General features: G+C 37.7%; 2 protein-coding genes across 2 annotated transcripts in view; one reads left to right on the forward strand and one right to left on the reverse strand.

Moving 5' to 3' along the window:
* The window catches only part of LOC134651247 (cytochrome P450 6B2-like), a 143733-nt gene that overhangs the window by 29738 nt on the left and 94837 nt on the right, over positions 1–19158 (forward strand). The window lies entirely within an intron of this gene.
* LOC134650864 (uncharacterized) overlaps positions 1–19158 on the reverse strand; it is a 49846-nt gene that overhangs the window by 257 nt on the left and 30431 nt on the right. The window contains exons 13-31 of the mRNA XM_063505799.1: positions 15632–15831; positions 14751–14914; positions 14017–14154; positions 13221–13420; positions 12371–12506; positions 11834–11929; positions 10983–11204; positions 10550–10650; positions 10013–10181; positions 9119–9282; positions 7527–7729; positions 5098–5261; positions 4550–4687; positions 4064–4266; positions 3539–3674; positions 3163–3255; positions 2780–3001; positions 2343–2443; positions 385–553 (exon numbers count right to left, since the gene is read on the reverse strand). Of these exons, the coding sequence (XP_063361869.1) occupies positions 385–553; positions 2343–2443; positions 2780–3001; positions 3163–3255; positions 3539–3674; positions 4064–4266; positions 4550–4687; positions 5098–5261; positions 7527–7729; positions 9119–9282; positions 10013–10181; positions 10550–10650; positions 10983–11204; positions 11834–11929; positions 12371–12506; positions 13221–13420; positions 14017–14154; positions 14751–14914; positions 15632–15831 (3019 nt within the window). The remainder of the gene's footprint in view (positions 1–384; positions 554–2342; positions 2444–2779; positions 3002–3162; positions 3256–3538; positions 3675–4063; positions 4267–4549; positions 4688–5097; positions 5262–7526; positions 7730–9118; positions 9283–10012; positions 10182–10549; positions 10651–10982; positions 11205–11833; positions 11930–12370; positions 12507–13220; positions 13421–14016; positions 14155–14750; positions 14915–15631; positions 15832–19158) is intronic.

Genomic DNA, 19158 nt, shown 5'->3' on the forward strand with positions numbered 1-19158 from the left:
TTGTACTGTTACATGTCTATGTGTAGTTTACTCGTTTGTCAACAAATTGTCATTTTTTTTTTGTATTCATGTTTAAGAACTGGAATATTGCTAACAGTTTCTTTGCTTTCTTTTAACAGCTCATTTTCAGGTACTATTATCTTCGATTACCCAAGGCCAGTTGATGCATTACTGCTGCGGCATTGAAATCGCATCAAAAACAACTTAATCCATCGTTAAGTTGTTTTTGAGATGATGGAAGAAAAAAGTGACAAAGTGAAAAAAAAAAAACGTTTTCCGCGTCAATGCAGCAGCAGTAATGCCTCAACAGTAATGCAGCTGCTGTTGCCATCCGCACGTCACCTTTACTTATCGTCATATGTTATTTATAAAATAGTTCCATACCAATGCAGTTTCTTGGGCCCAGCCCAAAAGGTAAGTAAGTGGAGGGTTGAATATCATGCTTGTTCTCCTCAGAGAAGCGCTCAGGATCAAACTTCATGGGGTTCGGAAAGTATTTCGGGTCACGATGAATTGCCACTATTGGTACGTTGATGCAGTCACCATTTCTCAACTGAAATTAGATTTGACAAAATTTTGAGACAAAGGTGCCAGATGAGTGACGTGATAAACGTTTAAGTGAAAAATTGGTGATGACATTGGTGGAAGTCTCGTACCACAAGCGATCGTTTTGCTTTCTCAAAATTACAAAATATAACTTTTAACGAATAAAAAACCGACCCCACGAAACAGGACACCATCATTTTATGGCCTTACAATTACATTTACATTACACAATGTGTTACTTTAAAAATACCGCATTAAAAAAACTAGTTTTTTTTTTGTTAAAGAGTACCCTTGAAATATTTCTCCAGGATTCTATCATCATATCCTGACCTACTGACAATTGGACCAATTGTGAAATATATTACTTTTCAAAAAAAAAAAAAACTAAAGCGGCCCGACTATCTTCGAGAAATCATTACATAAAAAAGCCATCCGTTTTCGAAATCTTGAAGTCGGTTGAAAAAGACCAGTCGTTTTCAGGAATAAAAACGTAAACTTACCTACTACTAGTAGGTGCATGAGAAGCACTGACTTAATATAAAAGAAATAGACACACAAAGCAGAACAAAAACGTCATCAAATGTGGATCCCAATGACGTTTCGCACCATTTGCATTGATGATAAAAACGCTTACGTAAATTTTGAGTCAAGATAAATGTTTCGTACAGAAAAGAGCTTAATGTCGTAAGCATTAAGTGTCAAATTTGCAAACATAAGTACCAACACTGTTAAAAAATTTAGTCCGATGGCACTAAACGTAACGTATTTACGTCAAACAACGTCAAACGAGAATAATGAACGAATGGAGTCACTTTGGTACACTTTAATATGTATGTATTACAGGAAAACCAATTGAAGTAATAAATAAAACAAATTTAATTTAATCGAGAGCTCAAATAAAATTAATTCGTGGTTCAAATTCAAACAAATTAATTTTTTAATTCGTAAGTAGGTATACGTTCTTAAATACTAATTTCCTTGAAATAAATTCTACTTATTAAATAACTGTGTATTTAAGATTTACTCATAGCACGGGTGCACGGGGACATTTAGGTACGTACTGATTGGATTTTTTTTATAAAGTCTACCTATACTTTACAAAAAAAATCCTGTGGTTGTCACTGTGTTCAGACAGGTTTAGCATTTACAGTTAGTCGATATAAGCCCTTATTGGTGGTGTATATGTCGGAAACAGGGAAATGGGCCGAACACACAAGTGCCGTTTTGCCTTGTTTAAAACTGCATCACCCCTATCTCTTGCTATAATTAAATAGCAGTCCACTTTGCACGTGGCATAGGTTTTCTTGGAAATCTTGAATTTAAACATAATATTATTCCTTATGAATTCCATATAAAAATATAAAAAAATATTGACCTCACATTGACTCATTAGATTTTTGTTCCTTGACATCCCTTGTTTGATACTAACAAATTAATTTATTCAAAACCATATAATTACCACCAGATTACATAAATTATGTAATGCTATCCAAAGAACTAACCGAAAGAAATACATTCCATCCTTTTTCCTTGTTTTATCATTGTTATTTTTACATATTTTAACGGCACATTTCGTAATTGTTGACAACTTCACATTTGAGCGTTTCAAACAAGACTAAACGAAAAAGTGATGCATGATCTGTTTTGACATTACTTTTGTGGGGCCATTTTTGGCGGCTGATTGGGTATCCAGTTATTTATATTATATCAATGATGAGAAGTGAATTTAAAAGCTAAGAAAATAGTGCTTTAGAATTTTCATACATTAGAATATTCAAAAATGGAAATTAGCTTACAATAAAGTCTTGAGTAGCGCTGTCGTTGGGTCTGCCTAAATTGTAGTCCTTCGTACAAACTCGATCTGTTGCAATAGCTGGAGGCCAAAGTCTCAAAGATTCTGAAATTACAAAAAAAAGAAAAAACAATTGTAATAACATCTACAATATATAATTGATAAAAAAAATATTAATAATTCGAGTCTTGCCGGAAGTTGTCAATGTTTGCATTTTTCCTTTAATTAAAAAAAAATAAGCATCGCTCGCAGACGTTTCTGCTTGATAAAAGTTAACTTACTAAGGCCCACTTGCACCTTCCCACTAATCCTTAACCCAGTGTCAAATTGTACTGGTAACCATGGTAACTCCAGGTTTAACCGGTTAACCCGGGTTAGTGGAATGGTGCAAGTGGCGCTAAAACACAAGCACATGTTCCAAAATTGTCATTTATTTCTTACCCGACACCACCATATCCAAATAACCCATGCACTGAATGGAGTTGTAATCAAATTTTCCGCCACTCCTTTTCTCATGTTCTCTTACTTCCTCTGCCAGTTTCTCTTGGACCTCAGGGTTGAGGGCTAGCTGGTAAAGGAGGAAGGTCATGGTCGTGGAGACAGTCTCAAAACCGGCGACGAAGAAGAGGACTGCCTGCGCGATTAGGTCTTCGTCTGTCCAATCTGACGAAATAATTTTTTTGTGTTACGTATATTTAAGTGTTATTTACTAATAGAATACAATGAGCGGTGAGCAGTTTATCGTTAGACTTAAAATTTGACTAAAATTATTTTGTTTCATTTTTAATATATGAAGGCTGACCAGTATCATAGCAGTATTATACCTCTGTTAATTTTCTTTTTGCCGACATTAGACTCTTCCACTGTAGCAAACCCAGCATCATCATCTTTGGTAGAAACTTCGTGAACTAGTCGACCTGTGTATCAAATAATGCGACATGTTTAGATGAAAAATCTCCTGATAATCTGAAGGGATCCGTTATCCTTTAGCGAGATATTTGTTGCCTTTTTACGAATTTAATGTGTGTTACATTTGATGTACGTTAAAGTGACTGTAACCATTAAAGCGTTCGCTAAATTTTATTGTATGGGAATTTTCATAGTTCTCTGCCGAGTGATGTTGATCAGTCTGTCAAATGTGGTTGGTGCAACTGGCCCTTACCACTACAACTTCTAGAATCTATAAACTATTAATTTTACCTTTCTTAGCCTCCATAAGTAAATGTATCATATCTGGTCGAAGAATATTGTGCTCTTCACGATCCCTCATCGTGCTGAGTACCAAGTGCTTGAAGAAATCCGTCACATCAGCCGGGAAGAGGTTTATGTTCATTAGCTGGAAATATAGATATTTTAGTTGTTTTATATATATATCACGTGTACTTAAATTTGTCCAGTTTGTAATGAAAGATTATTTTACAAGAGAGGAAATTGAAATGAGGCATTGATATGCCTACAACAAAGCAAGCAAGCAAGGTGATATTCGGACAACAAAGCATTCGTAGCAAGGGATTAAAGTGAGATAGAAATAATTGTCCTCAATTTCACACAAAGATGTAACGATGATGTGTGATGATCTTTTGATTTACTAGGCAAATATTGCCATGAAGACAGATTAATGGAAGAGAGAGAGATGCCTTTACCTTACCCAGCAATGGGATAGTAAAGTTGGCCTTTTCAAAAAATATAAGAATAATGTAGCCAATGGTAGTGAAAGTAACCGACCTTCATGAGGCGAGGAAATGACGCAAATCCGAAAAACTTTAGAATTGCTGCGAAGCCAAAGTTAGTAGTTTTCTGTCCCATTTTGTGAAACTCATTGTCTGGCTCTGAGTAGGAGTCGACTTTTAGGCCGAAGGCGCTGGACGCTATCACATCATTAGCGTAGTGCGTTGACAGGTCTTTGACTTCGATGTCTATGTAATTATCTGCAAAGGAAAAGCATACAATAATGCCACAGGTTGATTATATTTAAATCATTTCAACCAAGTATTTGACAATGACAATGTGACGGTCAAAAAGATCGAGGGGTTTGGTTGCTTGTATGTACCTAATCGCAATTTTTAATCTTCATCATATTACCTACATTATCATTGATGCTTATTCACCTCCTTTATTAAATACCGACAAGCCAATTAAATCAGTCTACTCAACACATAGGTATTAACCATGGTCATTTACTTATATTGAAAATTCATATATTAAACTAACTTTTCGATTCCTTCAACTGCTGGTCCAGTGAGATGACCATCTGGTTGCCCACCTCGACAATGAATGGCAGCATGTGCTTCATCTTGGAGCTCGTGAACGCTGGGCTTAAAGTTGACCGCATGTCCTTCCATTCTTGACCTGAAAGAATCAATAATATTATTTATTTAGTTGCTTCTCATTAAACATTTTACATTTTAACATTAAACATTTTGTTATTTCATTCCTGTTTTTTACTCGACTATGGGATAAAAAATAATTTGATAAGCAGGTTTGATTCTTATAGTCTATGTTTTTTATATAATTATCTAGTTACTTATGGGTATATATGTACCTAAAAAGTTTGTGTCGTGTTTTCCATTAGAGAGTCACGACTCTCAATTACTTACCTACTGATTTTAGACTACATTTTAAACCATAAGTACGTAAAGTTTTCAGTAAACATGCCTTATACGAAAAACGTTGAGTAAAACAAATCAAGTCAAAATCATTTTACTTGTTATACTTGTTTGTTGTTTGTGTGTTGTTAGTATACCTAAGTATTATCATACCTTTTAGAGAGAACAAGTTCCTGCCAAATAACGGGTCAGTTTCTGGACTGACCAATACGCGATGGTCGAGGAAGTACTCGAAGTCCTTAACGGTGATCTTCTTGATCAGGTCGATATCTCTTAGGCATACCGTCGGTTTTATGAATTCAAAGTTTCCTACATACCTAGAAATAAATTATAATAAATTATCCCCCTAAGACCTGATGTCCTACCCTTAACAAGACTATAAAATTAGATTTATTCGAAAAATTTATTCCCAGCAAGCTGGAAATCGTTTCAATATCTTTATTATTGGTCCTAAATGCGTAAAAAACTGAAAGGAGCAAACGTTTATGCACACCTTCTGGGATGGAGGAAAGTCGGATAACGCGCATATAGGACCAAATGAAAGTATTAAAACGATTTCCAGCTTGCTGGGAATTAACCACTCAGTTGCTTCTGGTAACTAGAGCTACCAACTTTGAACGCCTACAAATTGCTTCTGGTAGCCAGAGCTACCAGACGACCATTGTACGATTTTTGATTTTTTATCTGTGAGTGGCGGCTTGGAAGCGGTCTAAACTATGTTCCGAGCATAGACAAATAATATGGCAATACAGAAAAAAAAAATTAGCCAACATGATAAAATAAAAATATTTTAAACAGCTGTCGGTTTCAAAGTTGTGCGAAAGTGAAGTTGCGGAAAAGTGGTCGGTGTTTTAAAAATGCCGTAAGTATTTTTAATTACTCTTTTACTATCTAAATTTTATACCAAACGATTATGTATTTATCTAACTAACAGATAGAATGTATATTTCAGTTCTAATGTAGAATTATGAATTACTATCTCACTTCAAAGTAGTTAAACGGTGATTTTTTTCGGTTACTTGCGATTGAAATAAGATAAGACTTTGAAGAATAAGTCATATTTTTCAAATAAAATATTGTTATTTAAATAGTCTAAATATAAAGTTTCATTTATAATCATAAAATCATTTAAACCTGTGATATGTTATACAGGATTAGCGAAAGAAACAATTGTAAGTATGTGCCGGGCGGCTGGTAACTCTAGCTACCAAAAGCAATTTAGCGAACGTCTCGCTCGGACGTCGTAAGGCATGAGGCACACTAGACGCTTTGCGTGCCCGTGTGGTACATTCTTGTTATGTGTTCCTACTAATGTTTCAACTACTAAGATTGTGTTTTGGGGAAACCTGACATTATTTGCACATGGTTATTGGTATATCTTTTATTAGTGCATGGTCATATACAGGGTGTTCCCAGACTATGTCACATGAAGGAAAAGTACCTTAGATAACGTAGATAAGAATATGACGGTGACTGAAAATAATGTCTGCATACTTTTTCGAATGCTGGACCTACCTGTGCCTAACGCACTCTGTGTGCCCCGACCCTAATCACCAGCGGCGGCCATTTTTTCAACATGGCGGCCAGTCCTACCGGCGTCGGATCAGGTGTTGCGGGTGTTTTTATATCGGCTTTGTTTATTTACGTTTAAATTAGTGTAATTCCGTATTTAGCAGTTTTCTTTTGTGTAATATGGTTTTGTTCTAACATTCTGTGATTAATGATGTGAAAAATTTATAGTGAAAATGTGATATTGTGTTGTTTTTGATCGGCAAAAGAACCCGAAACTGCGGTGGTACGTAATACTTTCTTGTTATTTACTTGTAAAATCGTAATGAAAGCGATAATTGCAAACTGTGACTATTCTAATTAAAGATTATTAGTTACTTGTTCTTATTAGAACTATATTTCCGTACTTGAGTCTCTTTAACCATTCAAAAATACATCATGAATCAACGAAACATTTCGATCCGTCCTGCGTATTTCTTGCGTGACGTGTCATAAAATGAAATGATGTTTATTTAAGGATTTTTAATATACACTTATATGGTATTTGGTACTAAATAAAAGAAGAACTAATCTACTTTTTTTTACGATACTAAAAAATAGGTGTTATCGCTTTAGTTTTTTTTTTTTAAATACATCTCTGCTTGAAGGTTTCGACTTTTTTAGTGTGTCAAGTTTACGCATTTTTTATAATTATTTTTATTTTAATTACCCATACATTAAGCAACGGAATCAGATTCCTTGTTTTATTAACTATTCTGTGTAAAAAAATCATAGCAAATGGTTCATTAGACGCCAATTAATTAATTTTTCAATAAAACACTGCATCGCGCGGACATTGGCTTAAAAACGCGAAGCAATTTACGCTACAATTTTTGAAATCCAAAAGCAACTGAGTGGTTAATTACTCAAAACGTTATTTTTGGATCTAATTTGATGGCCTATAAATACTTCAATGGAACTTAAGCCAATTTCTTAGAATTTTGAAATTTTCTTAAGATTTTTTTTAATTTTGTTTAAAAAAATCTCTGTATCTGTATTTTTTGGATTATTTTGGCATACAAATTAATATTAACCTTTCTTCAGGGAACTTGTTATACAGCTCACAAATCAAATCAATAAAATGCTGAGTTCTGAATATGACAGGACTCATGTTCCCCATCAGGGGTACCGGCTTCAAGTGCTTGACACCATACTTGCTGAATCTTGAGTATACCTGTCGGCAGTACAGGTATACTGCTGCTACCAGAGCTGCGATCCATATGTAGAGTAACATGGTCTGTGGCAAATAAAATATAGTTTAATAGTTATTTGTTTTACAAGGGGACAACGTTGTTGTTTAACTCCTCATGCTAATATTCAAAGAAATTGCTATTGATTCCAAACCCACATTTTCCCTCCTGCCCCGAGGTTCATCTTGGCCCGGTCTCCCCTAATACTTACTGATCACACTTACAATGAGACGAAAGGTCAATGGGTCGTCACGTAAATAGCCAAATTGTGGTATCATTCATCAACTGTACCCTTACCACGAGTTTGACATTGACATATTCGCTAGCGAATGCGTAACCTAACTCACAATGCATCTCCCTCCTACGAACATTGGTGCGAGCGAGATGCACTGCGTTTGAGTTGACGCAGTTTTTAAGTATGTTCTATAAATACATTCGTGCATTTCAAATAGGAGCTTTATTTACTTACGCGCCGGCGCAAATGCGATAAAATACAATAACAGGCACAACTGCACCGAGCTATGTCCAAAGCAGGACTAACAAGCTAATTATCTATCATTGCAAACTGTGACTGTATTATGACGTAATCATTGTATCTTGTATCAGGTTTGTTTTTGAAGTAAAAGCAGATTAAAGCTGTGTTTAATTGCGTTAGGTACTAAAGTCGATTACTTTAATAAATAAAAAAACAAATATAGCGCAAACGTAGCGCTTCTTTGGATCATAATCCGGTTGCCAAAAAACATGAATAGCAATCTAGACGATTTTCTTTAGTAACTTCATCGATTCGAAACCTGATTAAAACACCTTTCACTCGGTCGGTCAATAAATAAATAGGTACATTTCCCTTTTTACGGAATATTTGAAACTCCCTCTATCGTAACTTGTGAATGAAAATTGAAATGAAAATATCCTTCCTGACTGAATCTTTTGGTTAAAAAGGCTATTTGAATGTGAAGATTGAATGAGAGTGATTGCCTAAAAAAATGTTGGCCATTTCAACAGCAAATGACCGTGTCTTCCAAAATTTCCATTTGACACACCCCCAAGAATATATAAGAATATATATATAAACGTGAAAGACCTGACTGACTGACTTAAATCAACGCACAGCCCAAACCGCTGGGACTAGAACGTCCAATTTGGCAAGTAGGTTCCTTATAAGGTCTAGGCTAGGGGTCCACTAAGAAAGGATTTTTCAAAATTCATCCCCTAAAGGGGTGAAATGGGGGTCCAAAATTAAAAAAACTCTCCTGCGCGTGCGAAGCCGCGGGCAAAAAGCTAGTATTAAATAAGATCACTATGTTTAATAGATACAGAAGAAAAAAATACAGCGTTGTGTAAACTAAAACTTTTATTGTTATAAAAAACATACAAGACAATTCAATAGAAAAATCTTTTACATCCGTTCTTGCTTCATTTAGAAACGGCCCTCATCCCCTAGTCTTCACACGAATCCAGTGTCCTCCCTTCATAATCAGGTTGAAGGAGGACTTATCCAGCTGGATAGGAATGACGGTCTTCTCGCATGGCGACACTTCCATATTCTTGAGTACCTGGTAGATTAACACCTTTACCTCGCAGAGGGCGAATCGGGAAGCTGTAGATAGAAAGATCACTGAGAATATTGAAGTTATTGTCTAAAGTATTAGCGGCCCGCCCAGCGGTACCCCAGCTTCGCACGGATTACAAATACAGACAGACAGACGCGGCGGGAGACTTTGTTTATAAGGTATCGTAAAGATAAAAGCTAAAGATTAAAAGACATTTATTCGTGACGACACAAAACAAACATATTTACGAACATGCACAGAAAATAAAAACAGAAAAAAAACAGGACATTTCGAAATGGACAACTCAGCTAATGCTATTTAGCTATGAAACCAGCGCTGATCTTCCGTAGGACGTAGGGGTTTAAGTACATAATAATATTTAAAAGCAGAGATCTCATACACCTACATTAACACTACAAATGTTTGCGTTGGACCCTTTTGATTTTGAAATTCGTAGTCATTTACGAAATAATGGATGATTGTGAGTGCCTTGAGTACCTAGAGTCTGTTTGGAAAGAGAAAAGTCGTGGAATGTAGTGGGCCCCATACATTCCACAACTCTTCTCTTTCCGCACAAACTCTAGGTACTCGAGGCACTCACAATCATCCATTGCTTCGTACATTATTTGCGAATGCCAGTCATGGGCAATAATTAGGCAGTTTGAATTCAACTTTGGCCATACGTTAGGATGCTCAAAGCCAGCAGATTTCCATCACAAAAACTTTTTGTTTTGTGTTGCGCAATGTGAACATAGAATCCGAAACGTGTCAACGTACCTATACAGTTCCTCGGGCCGCATCCAAAAGGGTTGAAAGAAAAGGGATGAATTTTGTGGCGGTTCTCAGGCGAAAAGCGCTCCGGGTCAAACTTGTGGGGCTCAGGGAAGTACTGAGGGTCGAGGTGAAAAGCGCAAATGGGAATCTTCACTCCTTCTCCCTTGCGGATCTGTGGATAACATTAAAAGATAATAAATACATTTGCATTACATTTCCGAGTGTGGGAATTGTTTAATCTTATTCACGGGGACATTCTTAAACTCTATTTCTTCTCTACTAGTCTACTTCTTTCTTATATCCGTTTTGTGGCTTTAGTCTCTGACGTTATTCTGTCCACCCAACGCCATACCCCATCTCTACGCTTTTTTGCCATGCGACTAGTGATCAAAAACTTTTCACTACTATCTGAACTCTACTTATTCGTCGCTCAGACTCGACCTATTGACTTCGACATATTTAACTCTCGTTCTATCATTCTTATTCGTTGTGATCGCGTTATTGATTACATTAGCTTATATTAAGACAATGCTTTCTTACTATGTAATCTTTAGTAGCTTTATCATTCGGCCTTCCAAGGTTGTAGTCTTTTGTGCACACCCTCTCAAGAGCGATGCCTGTTGTCCACATTCTTAACAGTTCTGAAAGATAATTCAAATGTGATTATAAAAATAACAATATAACAATATATTTATTTAACAAAATAGATTTTACTTAAATACGAGTAAACATACTGGGTCATGTTTATTGTAAAGTGTTGGTTTATTGGTCATGTTAAAGTATGGTACTTTTGTAACTCAACGGAAAATTGCATACATTTTCAACTTCCTCAACATTGTTTAATAAACAGTGATATTCTTTATTAAAAGCTATCTATATCTAATTCCTAATACTCTCCGTTCTCCCATTATTAAGAATAAGACATGTATGTACATTGATAAGATACCTACACACACAGACAAACATTAATTACCTGAAACGACCATATCTAAATACGTCATCTCTTGCACAGACGTGTAGTTAAACTTCCCTCCATTCCTCTTCTCATTCTGCATAATCTCTTGCACCAGCTTATCCTGGACCTCTGGGTTGAGAGCCAGCTCATAGACTAGGAAGGTCATGGCTTGGGCAACGCCTTCGAAGCCAGCCACGAAGAAGATGACTGCTTGAGCGATCAGGTCATCATCAGTCCAGACTGGAACAAAATACTGATGGTGATTTGCATGATTGCTTCGGCGAGATAATTCCAGGATTCAAAACGTCTTCTAAATTGGCAAGTTTAGTCTATAGGTTAAGCGCCACTTACTCGGGGTTAACCGGTTAAACCTGGAGCTACCATGATTACCAGTACAATTTGACACTAGGTTAACGGTTTAACCGCTTAACCCCGGGTTAGTGGGATGGTGCAAGTAGCGCTAATTTTATCTGACCTACCAAGACAATCCTAAATTAACACACGCCGAACGAAAAGTGAAAATGTATCGGTAGGACACATGCTCCGACTATAAAGTGTCATTCTGTGGAACTTGCTATGTAAAAAAAAGTCACTAGTATATTCAATTATTCATAATTCCGAGACAATTTCCATTTATGGCGGTTTGTTTACATAGTTAGCAAGTTCCATAGAATGACACTTTAGGAATCCATACCAGATCCATACATTATCCATGATTCGATTGTCGTTTTCTGTCAATCATTATCATCTAGGCTGGGACCCTGGCTTCGTTGTCGTCAAGCAGCTTTTTTGTTAATTTGTTAGAGCTATTGTATATAAATCTCATTGGTACGCCATAATATTATATATTATACCATAAGTGTAACTACCAGTTTTTGTGGTTGCTACGTTTCCCACGTTAGACTCTTCTACGGTCGCAAACCCAGCATCACTGGCTGTGTTATCCTCCTCAGGTTTAAGATTTCCTGTAATAGAAACAGCATTCATTAACTTCTCTGATTCCGGTACCCAAAGGTTCTCTGGAAGAGATCGCGTTTTAGCGATAAGACCGCCTGCTGTCTGCTTCTTTAATCAATTGTTTCTTTTTTGAGGTGTGCAACAAAAAGTTTTGTCTATCTATTTATCAATTTAAGCCCAATTAGTGCAATACTGCTAATTGCCACAAAACGGGTACAGCCGCTGCAAGAAGATTAAGTTTATTGAGGTTATTTCAAAAACTACTAGACTCTGACCACGCTAACTTTGCATAAGCTTGGAAGTAAGAATACATACATATATCCCTATAAGCTCCATCCTTGTCGTAACACTTAGAATAAATACTTCTCAGCGTGGTTCGACTATAATTTGGAAACATCATTTTTGACAAACATCATCTTCTAAATTGTTCGTCGATCTTCTCATCTTACCTTTCTTGACCTCCATGAGCAGATGGAGGATATCCGGCCGTATGACGTTGTTTGTTTCCCGCTCTCTCATCGTCTGTGTCACCAGCTGCCTAAAGAAACTCTGAGTTGACGCCGTGAAGAGTGTCATTTTCAAGAACTATAATTATACAAAATCATAAATTAATTTTAATAATATCTGCGTAGAGTAGATAAATAATTGGTCTTAAACATTATGGTATGGTTAACTCGTTCGCGTTTTCCTGTAGACATAGCAAAGTTAAGGAAATCTAAAGCTAATTTTTACGCTTCACAGGCGGGATATATTTTTTCAGTACTTGAGACAAAATAAAACGGGATACATATGTACCAGAGTCGTTAACTTTTATAACATTGTCCACAGAAGTGACCTTTTTCTAAAATGTATTTGACCCTAATAGCGCTGTCTACGATTTGGATCCTGAAGAGACATAAACTAAAGACTGCACAAGACCCACAAGTGTCTACAGCTGCATCATATCATTTTGACATTGACCCAGCCCCCTAATTGCTGAGAAGGTTATCTGGGCTATTACTGTCAAGTGCATTGTACTGTCCACGCAGAACTGCAAGTGGGTGAAACCTACTTTAGAAAAGGTCACTTCTGTGGACAATACAATAAAAGTTAACGAGTCTGGTACATTTCTTACCTCATCCAACTTACACACAGTTTAAGAGTGCCTTCAAAAGGTACTTTAATACAAGATACAGTACGTAGCGGCCCCCTTTTTTTAAATATATTTCGTTTTTAAATAATCACGATTATTTAGCAGTGGCGCTAGTGTGCACGTTGATGGGCTCTTAACTACTCGAAGAAGACGGTAGAACTAAATACCTTCATAATTGTAGGGATGCACTGAAACCCCATGAACTTGAGCATCTGAACGAAGGTTAACTGTGAAGCCACCTTCCCCATCTTGTAGAATTCTGTTTCGTTGTTCTGCGAGTCCACCTTCAGCCCGAAGGCGCAAGACGCGATGACATCGTTGGCGTAGCGGTTGCACACGTCTTTGAATTCGACGTCGGCGTAGTTTTCTGTATAAAGGACAGTTCAATTAATGTTTGAATGTTTTGCAAGTAAAAGATGCCTCACACTAGACCGAGCCGCACGCTATGCGTCCGAAATGTCGTTATTTATGCCGGCTGATCGGTGATTATGTCGTACTTTCCATAGAAAACGGAGCGCCGGAAGCTCCGGCCCGGTCTAACGTGAGTCATCCTTAAAGGTTCGTAAGTTCTGTGGATCAGCCACGCCATTGCTCAAAATACATCTAGAAAAGTGTAGGCACACATTATTATGACAAAAACGATATGCTTTACTGTTATACTGCTGCAGTGTTGCTGGAGCAACATCTCAGCAGCTACTAATGGGTGGTGTCACTCATTGTGTTTCCTTAATAGGTATTGATAATGTTGCTGACGTTGCCACATTGCTGTCACAATTGAAAGATTTAACTCTGTTACGGCCCACTTGCACTTGGGTAAACCTGCGCACCTGCAAACCTGCAACCTGGGTACAATTAGTGGGGCACGTAGGAATATTTTCCCCCATCAAATTTTTTCATCAAATTTCGTCTTATTTGTTTAAAATAAAACCAAACAGTTATTATTAAAATGTTTCTTTAACTTACTCCCAGACTCCTGTATTTCTCTCTTCAGTCTAATGGTCATATTTTCCCCAGCCTCTTCCATGAATGGCACCATCAGCTTTATCTTGGAACTGGTGAAGGCCGGGCTTAGGGTCGACCGCATGTCTTTCCATTCCTGACCTAATGGAAGTTTTGAATGAATATTAAATAACCTTTCACTTGTATATTGACCTGCAGGGCTAAGATGGACGGCTGTCTACCTGTCACACTCTAACAAGTACGTAAGTGCGAAAGTGACGCATGATATGACAAGTGACAAAAACGCGACCATGATTGTATCGCAGTAGGGCTAACATGATCGGTTCTTTGTCATTAGTCACCATGCCTGTCACGTTGTAACAAATATGTATGTGCGAAAGTGGTGGTGTGGCTCCCTTCAATATTGTCTATACTACTAGATATTTAAATTCTATTAATATAATTAAAAACGAGTGTTCAATACCACTAGATTCTCAATTTATATCGCTCGTACTTCAAAAATAGCATTTTGCCGTTATCCACAGTATTTTCGAGTGACGAAATCGAGCGCTCGAATTTAAAAAATCGGCCCCCGGAGACCAGTTTTGAGTAGATACAGGATATTAATAAGTACCTAAGTATTACTCTAAAATCATTAATAATTTTAAATCTTGACTAAGTTATTGCAGAGAAAGAAGTGTGTTCATAATTCTTTTCTATGTACGCAAGCATTGAATCATTGATATAAAATTGCTTACCTTTCAGGGCAAACAGGTTCCTCCCGAACAAAGGGTCGATAGTTTTGTCAACAACCACGGCGTGGTCGAGGAAGTACTCGAAGTCTTTCACTGTGATACGCTTCACCAGCTCGAGGTCACGGAGTAACACCGTGGGTTTTACGAATTCCACGTGGCCTACGAATCTACAAAACAAACAAGTGCGAGTCGGACTCGCGCACGGAGGGTTCCGCACCATCAACAAAAAATAGAGCAAAACAAGCAAAAAAACGGTCACCCATCCAAGCACTGACCCCGCCCGACGTTGCTTAACTTCGGTCAAAAATCACATTTGTTGTATGGGAGCCCTACTTAAATCTTTATTTTATTCTGTTTTTAGTATTTGTTGTTATCTGTGAAAATTTCAACTGTCTAGCTATCACGGTTCGTGAGATACAGCCTGGTCACAGACGGACGGACGGACGGACGGACGGACAGACGGACGGACAGCGGAGTCTTAGTAATAGGGTCCCGTTTTTACTCTTTGGGTACGGAACCCTAAAACATTTTTGACTAAAACATCATTTTTGAGAGTAGCTTTTATCGCTGACTGTACTTTTCTTTCAACAGGCAACTAATACTCGTCGAGACAATCATTTATTCTAACAGATATAAATACAAATACGTAGGTTAAATGTTGTTTTATCAGAGTATTCCTATGTCCACTACATTGTCACCTAACTTACACAACACACAGCTTACACCTTACAGCTTTGACAATAAAGAAATCTTATATTTCCTTATCCCATATTATCTTATCTTATCTTACCTTACCTTATCTTACCTTACCATAAAGATATGGTAAGGTAAGAACCTTATCTTATCTTATTTGGGTAATTATTATGTAATTTGATATTCCTAACCTCTCTCCAGGGAAGCTATCATAAATCCTCTTGGCGTTCTCAAAGAAATGCTCCCTACGAAAGAACACCCTCGCCATGTCTCCCAGCAGGGGTACTGGGGGTAGATGCTTGACGCCATGTTTGCTGAACCTGGAGTATGACTGACGGCAGTACAGCAACACTGCTGCCAAGATGGCCACCAGCCAGATAAGGAATATCATCTGGAATAAAGATTAATTTTATTAAAAATACTTTCGTGGGACGTGCTGAGACATATAGAACATTACGATACAAGTGCGAAAAGTAGGTAATTTGCAACAAGTGGTGATAAATTAAAACACTACCAAAAGGAGGTAGATATGCTAGGACACAGAAAGGCTACTAGAAATAGTTACTTAGAAGTTAAGAAAAATAGGAAAGATCTATATGTACAAAAAATTGTTAAGTAGTTAAGTACCTATGCCACCACTTAGCGTTCTAAAGAGTAGAAGATAGTCATAGTATATTAGTTATTGTTATTATTATGTAAATAATCTTTTTGTTGGTAAGCACTTCCCCACTTACACATTGACCTACAAAAAGTGCATATCTAAGATACAAGTAAATGTTTACTTAGTTTAGGTATTGTTATCAAATTTCCATTAGCGACAGAAAATACACATTTGTCCGGTATTTATTATAGTTCTTAACATGACCTTAACTTATTTTAAGTTGAATCTATGAATGTACTAGTATTTAAGCATAAATTGGATAATTACCATTGTATCAATCAAATTAGCATAAGTTTTTAAATGAATAAATATTATCTTATCTTATACCTCAATAACATGAGGTATATCTATGCCTGTAATTAGCTCCAGCTTATAAAACAAATGAAAACAAGTTTTGTATGAAAAACTTAAAATCGCTCTATTTTTACACGACTGCCCAAAAAAAAGAGTGTATTGTTTTCAGCGTTCATGTTTGTATGTATATATGTATGTGAGTTTCTTTATTCCACGATAACTTCAGAATGCCTTAACCGATTTAGATGTATGATAGGTATATCATTAGAATCCTTACGTCATCTCGGGTGACATAGGCTATGTGACGTCATTACAAAATCAATATGGCGGACTTAATACGCCATATTACGCAACCTTAAGAAAAAAATATCTTGCAAACCCATCGAGTAGGGCATCAAAATGAAGCGCTTTGAAAGACGATCAATAATATATATACAATATGAGGGTTGTAAGTCCAATTTTAAGAAAGTAAGAATTTACAAAATATATTAAGAAAAGCTAATCTCATAAAACCAAATATTATCCTATTGTTGAGATATTAAAAGGAAGTGGTCTGACCGCTGATCATAAAAAAAAAATTATACATAGGTATTATATTAATCATATTTTACTTGTTTTGAAACCAAGCCAATAATTATGTTCTAAATTGCGCTAAGGGAATAGAAAAGTGTAAATAAGTTCTTTGTAGAGAGTCTGTGATTGTATTAGAGTCCGTCTTCAGATACAACTCTGCACCGACTTTGATGGAACAAAGTGTGAAAGTGTCATTATAGCTGTATATTTTTACACGTATTTTTTATATAAAGCCCGAGATACACTTGTAAGTTTTACTTACGTAAGTAGGGACAATGCTTTTTGTTAGAATGAGATAATGATATTCATCTCTCATTCTGTAGTATATAGCTGTGTCCGTACGTAGTACGTACGTAAGTAAAACTTAAGACAGATGGGCTCTTCCTGCAACTTCCCCGAGTATTTTAATTACGAAGGCCGAAGGCCGAACTCTGCATAGGGCCGACGGTCCGAAGCGTAAGGCAGGTACGTGCTTCCTGTAACTTCCCCAAGTATGCTAATTGCGAAGGCCGAAGGCCGAGCTTCGCGTAGGGCCGAAGGCCCGGAGCGTAAGAAAGGTGCACGCTTTCTGCAGCTTCCCCAAGTATCTTAATTGCGAAGGCCGAAGGTCGAGCTACGCGTAGGGCCGAAGGCCCGGACCGTAAGAAAGGTGCACGCTCTCTGAAGCATCCTCAAGTTTCTTAATTACGAAAGCCGAAGGCCGAGCTTCGCGTAGGGCCGAAGGCCCGGAGCGTAAGAAAGGTGCACGCTTTCTGCAGCTTCCCCAAGTATCTTCATTGCGAAGGCCGAAGGCCGAGCTTCGCGTAGGGCCGAAGGCCTGGAGCGTAAGAAAGGTGCATGCTTTCTTTAGCTTCCCCAAGTATCTTAATTGCGAAGGCCGAAGGCCGAGCTTCGCGTAGGGCGGAAGGCCCGAAGCGTAAGAAAGGTGCACGCATTCTGCAGCTTCTCCAAGTTTTTTTATTTGCGAAGGTCGAAGGCCGAGCTTCGCGTAGGGCCGAAGGCCCGGAGCGTAAGAAAGGTGCACGCTTTCTGCAGGTTCCCCGAGTATCTTAATTGCGAAGGCCGAAGGCCGAGCTTCGCGTAGGGCCGAAGGCCCGGACCGTAAGAAAGGTGCACGCTCTCTGCAGCTTCCTCAAGTTTCTTAATTACGAAAGCCGAAGGCCGAGCTTCACGTAGGGCCGAAGGCCCGGAGCGTAAGAAAGCTGCACGCTTTCTGCAGCTTCCCCAAAGTATCTTAATTGCGAAGCAAGGTTGAAGGCCGAGCTTCGCGTAGGGCCAAAGGCCCAGAGCGTAAGAAAGGTGCACGCTTTCTGCAGCTTCCCCAAGTATCTTAATTGCGAAGGGCGAAGGCCGAGCTTCGCGTAGTGCCGAAGGCCCGCAGCGTAAGAAAGCTGCATGCTTTCTGCAGCTTCCCTAAGTATCTTAATTGCGAAGGCCGAAGGCCGAGCTTCGCGTAGGGCCGAAGGCCCGGAGCGTAAGAAAGCTGCATGCTTTCTGCAGCTTCCCCAAGTATCTTAATTGCGAAGGCCCAAGGCCGAGCTTCGCGTAGGGCCGAAGGCCTGGAGCGTAAGAAAGATGCACGCTTTCTGCAGCTTCCCCAAGTATCTTAATTGCGAAGGCCGAAAGCCAACTAATAGAAAATAATTATGTAGTTGCAGAGATATTAAGCCATATAGCACTTTTCAATACGTCTGGTTTTTGGGTCAGACCTAGTTTAGGTTTTTAAGCACGTTTTATGCTAACATATCAAAGATCAACGTGATGAAATCTCCTCGAAGAAACTAAATTGTCTTAAATCATAAAAAATGTGGTTGGTTTGTATGGTCACTAAAATGTATAATATAAAATAAATTAATTAAAAATTAAAAAACACGACTGCAGTTGAAAAGCGAACTGAAAAGCTAGAAATAATTTTTAGTTATGTTAGGTACTCAACTGAATGAATGTAAAATAGAATATAAGTGTTCAGTCAGGGTAATAAACAGCAATCGGAAAAGTTTAGGCTCAGTTAGGATCGTGACTGTACCTGCATATTTTATTTCGATTGCAGTCGGGGACCTTGATATATTGAAATTTTCCCATTCACAGTAGTGATGGGTAGGACATCAATTTAAAATGAGTTTGTATGAGTACCTCATTTTCTAAAATGAGGTGTTACAATGTCTTACTTCAAATGAGGTGAGGTACTAG

Source organism: Cydia amplana, chromosome 9, assembly GCF_948474715.1.
Source record: "Cydia amplana chromosome 9, ilCydAmpl1.1, whole genome shotgun sequence".
In the NCBI taxonomy this organism is placed as follows: domain Eukaryota; kingdom Metazoa; phylum Arthropoda; class Insecta; order Lepidoptera; family Tortricidae; genus Cydia; species Cydia amplana.